This window comes from Chaetodon auriga, chromosome 4 (assembly GCF_051107435.1).
Source record: "Chaetodon auriga isolate fChaAug3 chromosome 4, fChaAug3.hap1, whole genome shotgun sequence".
Classification (NCBI taxonomy): domain Eukaryota; kingdom Metazoa; phylum Chordata; class Actinopteri; order Chaetodontiformes; family Chaetodontidae; genus Chaetodon; species Chaetodon auriga.
Window position 1 is genome coordinate 2106518 of NC_135077.1, and position 14207 is coordinate 2120724.

General features: G+C 44.6%; 1 protein-coding gene across 1 annotated transcript; it reads left to right on the plus strand.

Annotated features, from left to right (window-relative positions):
* Window positions 1-249: 249 nt before the first annotated feature.
* On the plus strand, window positions 250-14205 carry LOC143319572 (calcium uniporter regulatory subunit MCUb, mitochondrial-like). The gene is made up of 8 exons (XM_076728646.1): window positions 250-604; window positions 10923-10992; window positions 11161-11328; window positions 12548-12652; window positions 12788-12948; window positions 13090-13293; window positions 13391-13507; window positions 13925-14205. The coding sequence occupies exons 1-8, from the start codon at window positions 497-499 to the stop codon at window positions 14000-14002; spliced, it is 1011 nt and encodes a 336-aa protein (XP_076584761.1). The 5' UTR covers window positions 250-496; the 3' UTR covers window positions 14003-14205.
* Window positions 14206-14207: the final 2 nt, after the last annotated feature.

Sequence of the window (14207 nt, forward strand, 5' to 3'; positions counted from 1 at the left end):
ACTCATCTTGGTGACTACCGGTTTAGTGCCTGTGTATTACCACTTTATGCTTGTTGGTGGTACTTTACATGCTAAAAAGCGAGTTTAAACGTATATCAGTAAGATACACACGACACACCGGCCACTCTTCGACTGAGTCCCATACCTGCAGCCATCTAACCACGGTGCTCGGGGGGCGTGGTGCTGTGGTTCACTTGGGTTGGGACGTTCCGTTGCTCCAGCCGCCCTGCTGGCTGCCTCATGAAAGACAGACCGAGGAGAAAAAAGCGGGGCGAAGGAAGCAGAGTCTGGCTCAGTGTCATTAGGAGGAAATGGTATGCAGCTCGGGCTGGGCTGTGCCTCTCTCTGCCCCGTAGCTATTGTCTCATCTGCTGTTCCTTACACAGACAACAACGCGTTTTGAACTGGAACACCGGGCTCCGGAGCACATATTGTGGAAGGATATTCTTTAACCGGAATGCCCCAACCGTACAGCTAACACGGTTAACGGCTGACGATGGCTTCGGTGCGGATGGTCGGCAAAGTTACGGCGAGACTTTTGGGAAGTATTCAGCCTCTCCACTGCGGTCTCAAAACCACTCGCCCGGTTACATTTCTTCATCAGGTAAATGAATCCCAGAGGTAATGGCTTTAATTCGTCGTATGTGTGCTAACATTACACCGCCGTACAGCTGTTGAAGTCCGCCGGTATGTTAGCTCACATAGTTGACGAACTGGTTTCCTGCACTGTGAACGCCTCACTGTGTACTTCAGTGTACTGCAAACGGCTTGAAGAGCTGTCTTCGGTCGTTTCTCGACCTTTCTGAAATCATATGAAAACTTTAGAAACCAATGTTGACTGTTTTGTTGTCGTTGCTTAAGTACGGCCCAGTTTTCTTCCAGGTTCCCTCTGCTGGAGGTTTTTAGGACTCTGGAGAAAGGCATCTCTCCGCCGGCATGTCTCTCAGTGTCTCCGTTTCTGTGTCCTGTAATTTCATTCAGGGCTCACGGAATAACAAATAAATTATTAAAGTGCATTACTTTGCTCTTCAGGGGTTCAGAGGGTCTAAACGCGACTTACTGATAGTTATTGTGCATTATCATTATCATAAAGCAGTGTTCATTTAATTAGTCCCCCGAGGATGTTCTTCCATTTTGAGAAACAGGCCATGATCAGGCTGCTAAATATACTTCTGGACTTTAAGTAAAGGCTTTCCTTGTCCTGCACAAAGACACATCACTTACATTGCTTGCTATATTCTGCAGCATGTTGAGCATAGAGGTCAAAATCTCATAGTATCATATGTCAGTGTTGTGCATCATCAGGTGCTCGTCCGCCATAGTCAAAGATGCAGGTAAATACCTGCCTTTGCAAATCAGTAAATACATACAGTTGTGAGTGTTGTGCAGGTGGGAAAGGCTGCACAAAGCAAAACTCCACACTGGAACAGAGCATCACCACTCACAGGTTTATTATCAGGAAGCTAAAAAGTTAAAATGGCCGGTTTAAATTGCCTCTTTTCTTAAACATTGTAAGAAATCAGCCTGAGCGAGCAGATCCCCAAGTGAACGCCTCAGATCTCGGCCAGTGCAGGAAGAACAGAGCATAGTGTATTACTAAACGCCATGACAGTCTCCATACTGAGCGAAGATTGAAATGCAGTTTGTGGGACTGAGGAAAACAATTCTTTCTGTTAGATGGGCAAGCTGTCATGAGTCACCCCTGCATGTCAGGATGACTAAGAGTTCTATTTTTAGTCTGGACCATATATAAAACTGGAGCCGCAGTTTTCCTCTTCTCAGATATGCTGTAGTAAAAGTGCAGCTACAGCAAACCCAGTTTACCTCTACATACTGAACGCAGTCACTGCTTCAAAACAACTCCTTATTGGTATGCTCAGCATGGTCCACCAAAATAAGGTTAAGGTCACTGTCTCCGTGTTGTGTTGTCACCCACCTTTAAGTCCTAAAAATACAGCAGAAACAGTGTATTTAGCTTAAATACACCCATCAAAGGGGATCCCTGCAATTGCACGATCAACATCTTTAACCCCTCGGCCACCAGGATGCCGCCCTCCAACCCACAGCCTGAGTCAGTGCTGTGTGATTTTCCTGATTGGGGTAAAAAAATATCTCAAGTAGTTTCCCCGTTTTCCCAGAGATTGTCAGCATTGAATAGAATTTAATACTAGTATGGTAGTTTTTTTAAGGAGTGGCTGCACCACAGCTTGTTTCAAATGGGCGAGAACAACACCTGTAACAGGAGGACCATTGACAAGAAAGACAGAGTATGCTGCTGTGTGCCTAACCAGTTTTAGGAATCCTGAGAGGTGTCAAGCTTTTTATGAGGTTGTTTCAAATAAGTAATAGAGAAAGTGAATTCAGATAATCCAGCAGCATTAGCCAGCGAGATAGACTGGGGCTCCAGAGGTTGTGGAAGTAGAAAATGAAAATTGATTTGGATGGATTGAAGTTTTGACTTAATTCATGGGTTCTATACCCTTATGTAACGAAAACTATAAACCGCTATAGTCAGTGTGAGCAGACATAAATTGAGCATCGAGCTGTGTGAGCAGTTGATAGTTGCACTGATGAGACCTGAGATATGCTCCCCTGTGGGTAGTCATAGAAAGTGTCGTATTTTTCATTACATTTTGTTGAAAAAAAAAGTAAAATGAGCCATTATCTACTGAGAGTGCACAGGGGAAAAAACCTCCAACACTCTGCCATCTGCTGTATTTCTTGTTTTGCCCTCAGCAAAGGTTTTCTGCTGGGAAATGTTTTATTAAGGCAGGCCTCTCACTTTTATGAGAGAAGCTTTAGGGAGTTTGGCTTTTATGTCAGTAAGTGATGGTGCTGTCGGATAATTTGTTTTTTTCCTACAGTCTGTGCTGTAATGCTATACGAGCAAACGTAATAGCTTGAAATACTTCCACAAAGGACAGGAGAGCTGAGAGAAGTTTGACCGACCTGCTGCTCGCTCAATGCAAATAAGCCACTCTGAGTTTGTTCTGCAGTCACTGTTGATTGTCTATATTTACAGTAACACATAAAAGGAACTGTGTGACTTTCTGGGAAGTACGTTCGCTTGCAGTTTTTCCCAGAGTCAGACAAGGGGATCAATAGCAGTTTCATCTCTGTGCATCCAGTATTGAAAGGTTCAGGAGGCCAAACAGAATGAAGGGTAAACCACAGCTCCCAATTACTCCCGCTGTGTAAACATGGATGAAACACAATGTGATCAATCGCTAATCCTGGCTGAAAACAGTTCAATGCATTTAATGTTTGACCTCAGCAGCTTCAAAGTTTTTTATAAATATATGTTTATACTGAATTTGATGCAGCAACACGTTTCAAATAAATTGGCACAGGAGCAACAAAAGAATGAGAAAGATGTGGAACACTCCAAAAACACCTGTTTGGAACATTCCACAGGTAAACAGGTTGATTGGTAACGTGTAGCTCCAATAAAAAAAAAGCCTTTCAGCACTTCCAAAGCTGTCTTATTTACACAGTATTGCCTTTTTTATTCAACATATTCAATCATTTTCGGAGAAGTTATAATTAAAGGCTCGTTCTGCAAATCCTTGGCCGTGATGATGACACATATGATATTAAAAGCCGTGTTTTCATAAAGGGTTGCCATGTTTGTGTCGTAACTGTGCTCTGAACAAAACCTCTGTGACTCCAGGATGTGCTGGTGACGACCTGCGTCCTGACAAGATGCAACATGTGAAACAGACAGCTCTGGATCTGTTGATAGGCGTGTTTTCTTCCACGTTTGACAGCCCCCAACACACTGAACCTTTGCCCTGGATGCACAGAGATAATTGATATGAATCGCTTCACTCGACTGTTGGTGGGCTTGCAAACCAGCCTGTTTCCTAAAATATAACTGTTTTCTTGAAGTATGGAGTGGCAACACAGCACATTGTGAAATGAAAACACACACTGCCAGGGTTTCCACCACATACAGGAACAAGTCAGGAGGAAAGCGTATCGTTCTCTCAGTCTTTTCATCACATTTATTGTTTATACTTTGTGCAGAAATGAGAACATTTGTGCCTGAAATGGAGACATATTCCTGCTATTCCAGAGAAACTGTAAACCCCAAAATGTCAAGACAGCTGAAGCAAGCATCACTTTGCCACTGGAGGGGTTGACACTTTTGTCGGACAGCTGTCTTGCATCTGCTGTCTTGCACCTTTCAACGTCTGGCATTACACTGTCGGATGGAAGCGGTTTCATTCCAACAAGTCTGTCTGCTTGTTCTTCAGTGTCAAGACTGGTCATGCCAGGCATAGAGCCGTTCTTCATTAGGCGGGCATCCACAGAAATAGAATAGGCCTGAACTCCTGGAAGACGCATGTGGACATCACCCGCAGGGAGTCTTTCAGACTTGTGTTTCACTCAGTGGATATTAAGGTGTTGAACTCGGGACCAGCTCCGGGCAGTATGGAGGATTCCTGAAAGGAGCTGTAGTGAGAGACATAGTGTAGCAGAGCCTGAGATACCTGGTATTATCATGTGATGTGGGCCGTTTGGTGGCCTGGTGATTAAGATGCAAACCCTGTAAGTGCAGCATCATCAGTTTGATTCCAGCTGGGGGATTTGATGCGTGTCACACACCTTCCTCCCCCCTCGTGCTTCCTGTCTGCTTCGCTCTTATCAACTGTCTAGTAAAGATGAAAAATGACTGTATCTGGATATCTAATCAATACGGAAAAATGAATGTTAATATGAGGTGTATATTCATGAAGAACCCACTGCAGTCGTAATGCTATCAGATTAAACACCCCTGGAGGTGGTCTGGCTCCCAGTGTAATCAGACCTGAGCCAGGTGTAAATGCGATCAATGAAGTTAAACCACAATCTGCTCTTCCTCCTGTCTCAAGCAGGACCGGCAAAAATCTACAGATCCGCTCTTCACTGCAAATAAAACATGAGGAAGAGTTAACGAAGCAGCATTGCTTCCCTTCACCCCAGGTTCACTCATACCTACGTCCATAAGTCAGTCTGCAAATGGCATGTTGAGATTAAAACATTAGGACCAGGTGTAACCGCAGTCCCCTCTGATCAGGTACCATTAAACCGACAGCTGTGATATTAATCAGCGTAACTGATGCAATTCACAAAAGCTGGCACATTTATCAGCTGTTGATTCTGAACACCTCACCTGCTCCTGATAGTGGTTCTTAAAGTACAACCGAAAAGCTTGAAATAGTACATATGCCTCTACTGACTGTACTCGTGTCTAGATACAGATCTCAAGGTACCGCCAGGAGTAAGTGACAGCACAGTGACAGTAATAAACAGTTGTGCAACACTGAGAATGTCTTCTATGTTTCCTGTGAAAACAGTGAAATTCAGTGTTTTGTCCTTGTAGTTAAAATAGATGCATAAATAAACACTTAACGTCGTGGTCTGTGTTCTGTATTGTCAACAACGTATGCTGTGAGATCAATAAGGTGTTATTGAGCCCTTCAAATTAAAAGTCATCAGTTACAAATGTGACCAGTGTAACACACACAGGTGAAATCATTTCCGTAACCTGAGACTTGGCACACTAAAGGTTTGTTGAAGTAACTTCAGGGTACTGTTTGATCCGACATGTGTGTCTGGTCCTGTGACCCTGTGACGGTGTTTGACTGTGAGACCGACAGGGAAATATGACTCAGTCATGTTGGTAAAGTTTTTGTGGCAGATTTGCTTTTCGTGAAGTTTGTTTTTGCTTCAGAAGAGCTGTCTTTGTTCCTTTCAACATTTCTGCTTTGTATCTGGCTGTTATGGACCTTTGCAGACACCGCATGAATTCCTAAACCACCACCCCCCTTGTTGTCCCCCTCTTTTCAGTATTCAGCTCCTGCATTGTGTTGTGCTGGACCGCAGGGCAAACAACTGTTTGCTGATTGAAACTTGGACTATCTTACTGTGTTATCATGAGTCAGTACAGATATAGCAATTTGGGCCAAGTAGCGATTAACTGTAAGAGCAAACGTCCTACTCTTACAAGTGTGCTATGAATAAATATGAGTCTTGGCTCACTTTGTTATCCTGCGACACCCGTTCTGGCTGCAGTAAGACACAAAAGAGAAGTTCCTTCAAACAGACAGTTACTATCTTCTCATGGCAGAGTAACTGTTTGGAAAGCTGCCAGGAAGCGAAAGGCTCTGCTTGTTGCCCCTGCTGGAGAGAGGCCATCTTTACATTCCCAGCATGCATGAAATAAATGAAATCTGTCTTTTTATGTGGAGTATCCAGTTCAACCTTTGTTTTTTAATCCCTCACTGAATTATAACTTTAAATTTTGATTCATTTACAGTATGTTTTACAGCTTGATTTTCACTATTATTATTATTATTATACCCCAATGCCGCCATACTGCAGTCACCTTCATCCTGTTGTATGTCCTCCTCGTCCTCCTAATCCAACCGGATCATTAGTTGCGTAACAGAAGACAAACGCCTCAATGCAAATCATTTAATGGTACAGTGCTGGCTGTTCGCAGCCATGATGGCAACAGGGACTAATTCAATTTCTCATGGTGGCAGCATTCATTTTTCATCCCAGCGTTTAGGCCGTTTATCACTCTGCTTCAAGGCACGCCTGCAAGATGCTGTAAATCATCACATTATGATCACGTGTGCACATGCGGAAAAGTCACTTTCTTTTTACTTAGTGGTATGAAACCCTTGACGAGAGTGGGAGGAGATGCCTTCAGGAAGTCCAGATGCGACAGGCCATAGCTCAGTTGTGACAGGATTCATAATGGAGCGGCTTGCCGGGAGACTTGAGGGAAAATGTGGCTGCTTGTCGCCATGATAACCCTGTTCATTGCACAAGCAGGAAGACCGGGCCTACTTCACCAACACAGCGGAGGGACATTACAGTTTGTCACCATGTTGTTCAGTTTTACTCTGCGTTTTCGCTCTCTCCCTGTCAGCATGGCATAAATAAAAAATGCACAGCTCAAGGGGTAAATATACCTTCAGCCGATTGTTTTGAGAAACAGTTGGAGGAAATAATTTGGCGGGGAGGATCAGGTGCGCAGTGTTGTTCCCTGCAGCTCCAAATTGACTCCAGAAATGTCTGAAGGAGAATGAAAAGAGAGCGACCACCCTGCACTCTAAATACAGATTAGCTGTGTAATTGGGAAGTGTGTTTTGTTTTGATAAGCAGACAGATGTTCAGTATAGAAGCCAAACGCGACAGTAGTCATCATGTGAGTGGAGAGGCCCACTCCTTTCTGCAGGCTAACAAGGCATGGGTGTGTCACTTTGTGTTTGCTTTGTATGGGCTTGTTCTTTAGCCGGCGGTCTGCTGCAGCCCGTCGTTGTGTGTTTAATCATCCATGGTTGTGTCTGTCTCTTTGAATGGGCGTAGCTCCAGTGAAGCGATAGATCATAAATAGGTTGGACATTTTTAATTTGGATCCAATCCAGTTATTGGTAGCCGACAAACTCGCCGACCTTTCCTGCATGTGGGCACAGAGCTTGTGATCTCTGTCTCACATCTTATATGTCTAAACAGGTAGAAATGTTGACTAATCAGCAAACAAAACCATTACAGTTTACAGCGAAAGGTGTATGACCATAATTTGTCAAAAGCTGCCATGTTGCATAAACCCGAAATCATTAAATTCATTTTTCTCTATTTTATCTCTTCTGACTTTGGTAAGTGCCAGTGTTAATATATGCTATGGAAGTGAATTAGCAAAAGGTTGTTTGCATATGACGTCAAATCACTCTTTTGTTGTGGCGTGAACTGCAGATGGAGGGCAGGAAGCACCATAACAACACACTCGAATCGATCAATGTAAACGTCAGCTTTCAGCACCGCGGCGCCAAACGTTTATTGTCCCGTGGATTAACCTAGCAACAAAGCTACGCACCCTAGCAAAAACAAAACAACAGTCATCCCGGAGCACTTTGGTACTGAGGTCGTGGACACAACCGCTAACAAGAAAGTTGTTTGCCTCCATACTTTTGTCTGCTTTCATTTTGTTTCTAGAGTAGAACGACAGCTGAAGGACCAGGTAGTTGGTTATATCTACTCAGTGCAACCTTTCCTCCAGTGCCACCATGAGGTTGACATTTGTGGTTTTGAGTGAAATATCTCGAAAACTATATTCCTGTGAAATTTGGTTCCTAGAAATCAACATTTCAATTTGTCCTGTGCTTTGGTTCATGATCAAATTCCTGCTGAACTAATGACATTTAGCTTAGTTGTACTTTGACTTTAGTACTAATTAGTGAATGTTAGCATGCTAACACACTAAAATGGTTAAGACATCAGTATGTTGGTTGTAATTGTGAGCATGTTAGCATGCTAATGTTTGCATTTAGCTTAGGATTCCCTGCGTTGTTTGGTTCTTGTGCATTCAGAGCAGCAGTCACATTATTCCCTTAAGGAACGTAAAAACCATTATTGTTCCTCATGTGTCGGTCATCCAATAATGAGACGGGCTGTTTTCAACAGGCTGTCACAAAAATCCAACTGTAGGGGTCAACTGTCACATAACACATAACTATATATAACATGTTGTAGCCAAATGGTTCTTTAATGTAATTGTACTGCTGTTTCAGAGCATTTGTAACCACCAAATGTGGGGTTAGAGGCCTGAAATGGTCAGTGTTTGTAATGCAGTGTGCTACACACTGTAATAACACAGGGCAAAGAGCACAGCTGAGGAAACGGACTATTATTCATCACGCAGCTCTCAGGCTGCATTATCTGCCACGGCGGCCACGTTCGGTTGATTTAAAATGGGACTAGTATGTGTGTGCATAGCATATAAACTGCCTAGAGTCAGTGAGCTGTTGAATTGATTCTGGTCAATGATTTCACACACACTCACACACACACACACACACACTCCCCGTTGGTAAAGAGACAAACAGTCCAGCCTCGCCCTTGATGCTTCGCTCCGGATCTGTTTTCACATTTGCGAGGCACTCGATGTACAATGCGAGCTCAAATGTTGCTCAGCTCACTCCCCTGTTAAACTGCTTTGTCGGGAAGTGTTTTTTAATGAGAGTGACACTGTGACAGGCATTTTATTCCAACACGGATCCTGTATGTGTTGGCAGTCAGCACCCGCACCACTCAGTTTAATGAAGCACTATGGCTGCTGCAGTATGGGCGGATTATAAAGTGCTGTTCCGGGCTGTTAAACATACTGGTCATGTGTTTGCCGTCTTCGGTTAGCCATCGGGGGTCACAGAATAACCAGACTCTCTCAGGTTTTAGCGACAGATGTATGTATTATATTAAAATGCACAGAGATAGAGGAACACTCTTTCAAAACAGAGAGTTCGTTAACTTCAGGCCTTTTTTAACTTCCCTGACGCCGCCATGCTTGTGTGATTATATCCATTTGCATGGCTTGTTTCACTGGTATTAAAGAATATATACATACAGTTATATGGCTTAAAAATACTTTTCCTGATTGTCCATGGAGAGCTGGTGTGCTGATGCGTTGGTGGTAAAGCTCTGCGACAGGTAAGCATTCAGCTGTATAATAACATCTGGAGATCTCCCACAAGCTGAACAGCTAAATCTGTCTCACTGGGATCACTTTATTTGGCTCTTTTTGGCACACTGAGTATTTATAAAGTCATGTTTTCCTTCACAGTGTGGTGCACTGCTTCATTAGCAAGCCAACAAACACTTGTAATACAAGTTTGTATGTAATCTCCAGGTAACGAAAACCTTTCAAGCTGCTTTTAGAATATTTCTTTGTGCTTCACCTTCTGGTTCTTGCCTCTGTGATCCATTACTGTGGTGGTCTTCATGGTTCATGTCACCACAGTAAAAGAAGCCTCTGGTCATGTGGACTGATACTCATTGCTGTAAGTGAATGCTGATTTTCCAGTTAAAGTTCCATCTCCTAACCAGTGGAGTGTGAGGGGCTTCTGCACATCCGGCTCCATCGCTGTGCCTCAAGACTCGTTTGCTTTCTCAGACCATGAAAATGGACGGCTCCCTAGTTCCTCTTTAATGTGATATTGATTGAGCGGACTCCCAGCTGGAGGACGCAGGGGTGGGCGAGAGTGGTCTGCCACATCCACAGATGTCAGCTGGAGAAAGATGTGTTCGAGTGGGACCCCTGTGACTCTCAGCTAAATAGGATGAATTTGGTTTTTGAGGTTCAAAAGGCTCAAACGCTTGAACAGCAGGACGCTGGTGTTCAGAGCTTTTAGGAGGAAACTGGAAGACATAATGTCATGAATCATTTCTGCTCTGACTCTGAACAAAAGATTGTTATTAATGCTGTTGGTACATTGCATTTAGTTGGTTTTGTTAAAATTGCGTCTCTGTATCACTTTCGAATGCCTTTAAATATGGAGTAGAAATATGACTTTGCATGTAAACTGTAAACAAAAAGTCAACGCTCAAAGACTGTCAAGTACAGGACAGAGACGTTCTCCTGCTGTCCAGGACCTGAGCTGCTCCGTATGGATGTCCTCTCCAGCATCAGGACGGTCGGACAGACTTGAAGCCCTGCGGAGCAAACGTTTTATTGAGAGACTCCCTTTTTGTTGAGAATTAAAAACCGCAGTCTAGAATTTAATTAACTTAATGAAAAGTCGTGCATCAGCTAAAAGGAAGAATCTGCCATCAGCTGAGCAGATTACAAAGCATTTAGGAAGGGAGTGAAGAGGAGTTCAGCAGCCAGCGATGGCTGTGGAAGAGATTTACGTTCACATAAAAGCACTGTGAGAGCAAAGCCAAAGCCAGAGAAGTCTGATGTGGTTTGTCGGCACACTCTTTTCTAGTGCCTCTTTTTTTTTTTTCCAGATCCTTCTTTTCAGGATGTTGTGGACCTGTTTTATCTCCAGTGTCAGTTCACCAAGTGAGGGCTGTGCTTTAACAAACTCAATCTCAATGCTGATGCTTCTTTCTTTCTTTCTTTCTCTCTCTTTTTTTTTTTTTGTGTTTAGGTTCAGCAGAAGCTGCCTCTTCTTGGACCTTCTCGGGCTCTTTTCTACAGTACGCTGCCACCCTCCAGTGGTAATATACCGCTACTACATCCACCTGATAATACGTTGATGTATGATGCATGGCTGCCCCCTGTTGGTGGCTTTGTGACACTCCTGCTCGAGCTTGACTTGATCTCTGCACAAGATGTATAGCTTAAAATATGCAGTGTCAGCAGATTCCCCCCTCACTGTGTTGCAGATGTGTCCTTGAAGTACAAATATGGCCGTTTGGTTCTGGAGGTCCCGCTGCCCTCCAGGAATGAGAAGTGTCTGTTCTTCCTCAGGCCCATGCTGATGAATGTGGGAGACCTGATCACAGACCTGCAGAGGGAGGATCCGGGAGCCAATGCCTCCATTTTCTCCAAGGGTAGGACACGACACACATCAGCTATGCAGACCAGGCCGATCACATCGTTCAGGTTTACTCAGGCGGCTTTAATCACTTTTGTTGCTACCTGGTTTGGCAGGTTGGTCGAAGCGATAGCTGAGGAGCAGCACAGAGCGGTTTGGCAGGATTCCTGCAGAACATAATTTCACAAACCATTAACTCATTTTCACCACTGTTGTAAGGTCGCTTTGAGAGTCACCCTGCAGGTTTTAAAAGGTTAATCGGCTCCGAACACTCGAGAGAGAAGTAATTTGTTGTAGTTTGCTTTTAATCCCAGTACATTGTGGGAGATGTGCCTTGCATTGCCAATACCTGGCCTCATGTGTGGTACAGTATGTCAGCGGGTTCCAGTCCATTGAGCCGATGTCTGCTTGGGACCCTTCAGCACAGGTTAAAGGGGAACCTCAAATTTAGACATCAAAGTCTGTTTACAGGTCTGTGGGAGTAACTGTGGCTTATGTGTACATCCATCAGTGTGTGCTCTGTGTGAGGTCTGATCAGTCGCCTCAAGTCTTGAGTCAGCGCCTATTGAGGCCGAAGACTACAAATTTGAAAATGGGGAAGAAAAATCTGAGAGTGGAGTCGGAAAGAAGCCCCCTCCTCATCTCTGCTTGAGGCTAGATCGCTCGAGGCTACATTAGCTGCTACTAGCATAACAAGCCAAACTGTCAGCAGTCAAGATGCATTGTGGGTAATGCAGGTGCCAAGGAAGAAGAATGTGGAACAGAAAGATCTTTGTCGGTCCATGAGGCGACGCCCTTCAGTGTAAATAAGGGCGGTGACATTCTTTTTCTCTCGAAATCGCTCCGTCCATCTACGCCACCTAACTGCAACACATTGTTAAACACTGCTGAAAATATCTTGAAATCACCAGCTGAGGCAGGCTGACAGGAAGATTTCATCACTTCAGGGAAGAAGACATGCTTGAACTGAGCTGCATATATTTTGTCTTCCTTCCTTCCCCGTGTGTCTCGGGCCTTTAACGAGCTGTCGCTCTGCAGTGATGAGGAACTTTCTTCCCGCTGTCAATGATTGACTGTCTCAGGTGATATTTATGAGGCTGATGTACGCGCTGCTGATCTGTCTTATTTCAGTATGTTTTTATTGTCTGTCAGAAAACCTTTTTTTCTGGGCTGTAATGGTGAAGTTATATGATTACAGTAAAAGACTGACTTGGACATTTGTCCTCTTGTGACAGATGGAGAGCGTATAGCCAACACCACGCTGATAGACGCTCTGCTGGATAAGGACTTCCAGCTCGTCGTCAATGATGCCGTCTATAGCGTCCGCGCTCCTGAGAAGGGTACAGACCCGTTTGTCTCCAGTATTAAACGCTCCTCATTTTGTCTGCTTCAGAACTACAACCGAGTCCTGCTGATCTGCAGTGACTCTTCTCACTGTCTCGTCCTCATCCACCTTCCTGTGCCCTCTGCTGCAGTGTGCACATCCAGTGAGCACGCCATGGGGCTGGAGGACATGAAGCACGTCGTGCATCTGCTCCACACGGCGCTCCACCTCCCTGAACACCACCTGCTGAAAGAGAGGCAGCTGCTGGAGAAACTGGACAACCTCAAACAGGAGCTGTCCCCTCTGGAGAAGGTAGATGTGTCTCAACGTCTGTATGCCATTGAACCTCCTTTTCTACCTGGTTACATCCTCTTGACAGTCAGGTGACAGATGGCGCCTCTGGTTGTGTGAACTGGCCGGTAACCCCTCCCTCCTCCTCTCACTGCCTGACAGATGAAGGCACAGCTGGACAAAACAGCAGGGTTCCACACGTCCCGGGCGGTCTGGACAGGCATGGCCCTGCTGTCTGTGCAGGGTGGCGCTCTGGCCTGGCTCACCTGGTGGGTGTATTCATGGGACGTGATGGAGCCCGTCACTTACTTCATCACCTACGCCACCAGCATCGGAGCCTTCGCCTATTACGTCCTCACCAAACAGGCAAGTCTCAGGGACATGAGACAAAGACAGCATGTCAAACTCTTCCATGAACAGTTTGTTTCCGTCCCACATTAACAAACTTCCTTCTGTCCCTCAGGATTACGTGTACCCGGATGTTAAAGACAGACAGTTCCTGCATTACTTCTACAAAGGCGCCAGCAAGAAGAAATTCAACGTGGCAAAATACAATGAACTGAAGGAAGAACTGTGTCAGGTCGGTTGATTGGTTCACTTTTCCCAATCCCTCATTAGATAGACACAGACCAGTTTACCTCACCAATCTTAAACATGAAACGTGTAAACCTCACCTGTGCTGTACTTAAAGGTGTAAGAGCAAAACGAATGATGTCAGCCATGTTAGCCACCGTAGTTCAGTATATTAGCATGGTAACATTTGCTGATTGAAGTCAGTATTTTGCACATTTTTGGTTATGAACCAAAATACTGGACAAATATTTGGACATCATGGTGGCCCTCGATGAAAAGTTAAGGCATCACTGAAGTTATTATACTTCCTGGAATTGTGCTGAATTGCTGTTCAGTAATAGGTTTGTGTGTGTGTGTGTGTGTGTGTGTGTGTGTGTGTGTGTGTGTGTGTGTGTGTGTGTGTGTGTGTGTGTGTGTGTGTCAGGTGGAGGAGGACCTGAAGCGTCTGAGAAACCCCACTCAGCTCCAGCTACCACTTGAACAGATCCAACCGAAGCCATGAACGAAGCCGAGCCATGAACGGTCACAAACTCTCCAAAGCAAAAACGATTTTCCTGCTTTGTTTTGATAACGGCGCCTTTTTACCAGGAATCCATATCATTCTGTGTTTTCTTTACTGTCTTGATATTGATGCCAATTGATAAACTGATACTGAGGACTGTTGAAATAAAAAGTGCTTCCTGAACACTGGGAGAGCGTCCCGTCCG

Excerpts from the sequence above, each read along its gene's own strand:
- LOC143319572 (XM_076728646.1), top strand. The coding sequence starts at position 497 with ATGGCTTCGGTGCGGATGGTCGGCAAAGTTACGGCGAGACTTTTGGGA. Across the intron at positions 11,329-12,547 it reads TGCCTCCATTTTCTCCAAGG|ATGGAGAGCGTATAGCCAAC; the intron begins GTAGGACACGAC and ends CTCTTGTGACAG. Across the intron at positions 12,949-13,089 it reads AGCTGTCCCCTCTGGAGAAG|ATGAAGGCACAGCTGGACAA; the intron begins GTAGATGTGTCT and ends ACTGCCTGACAG.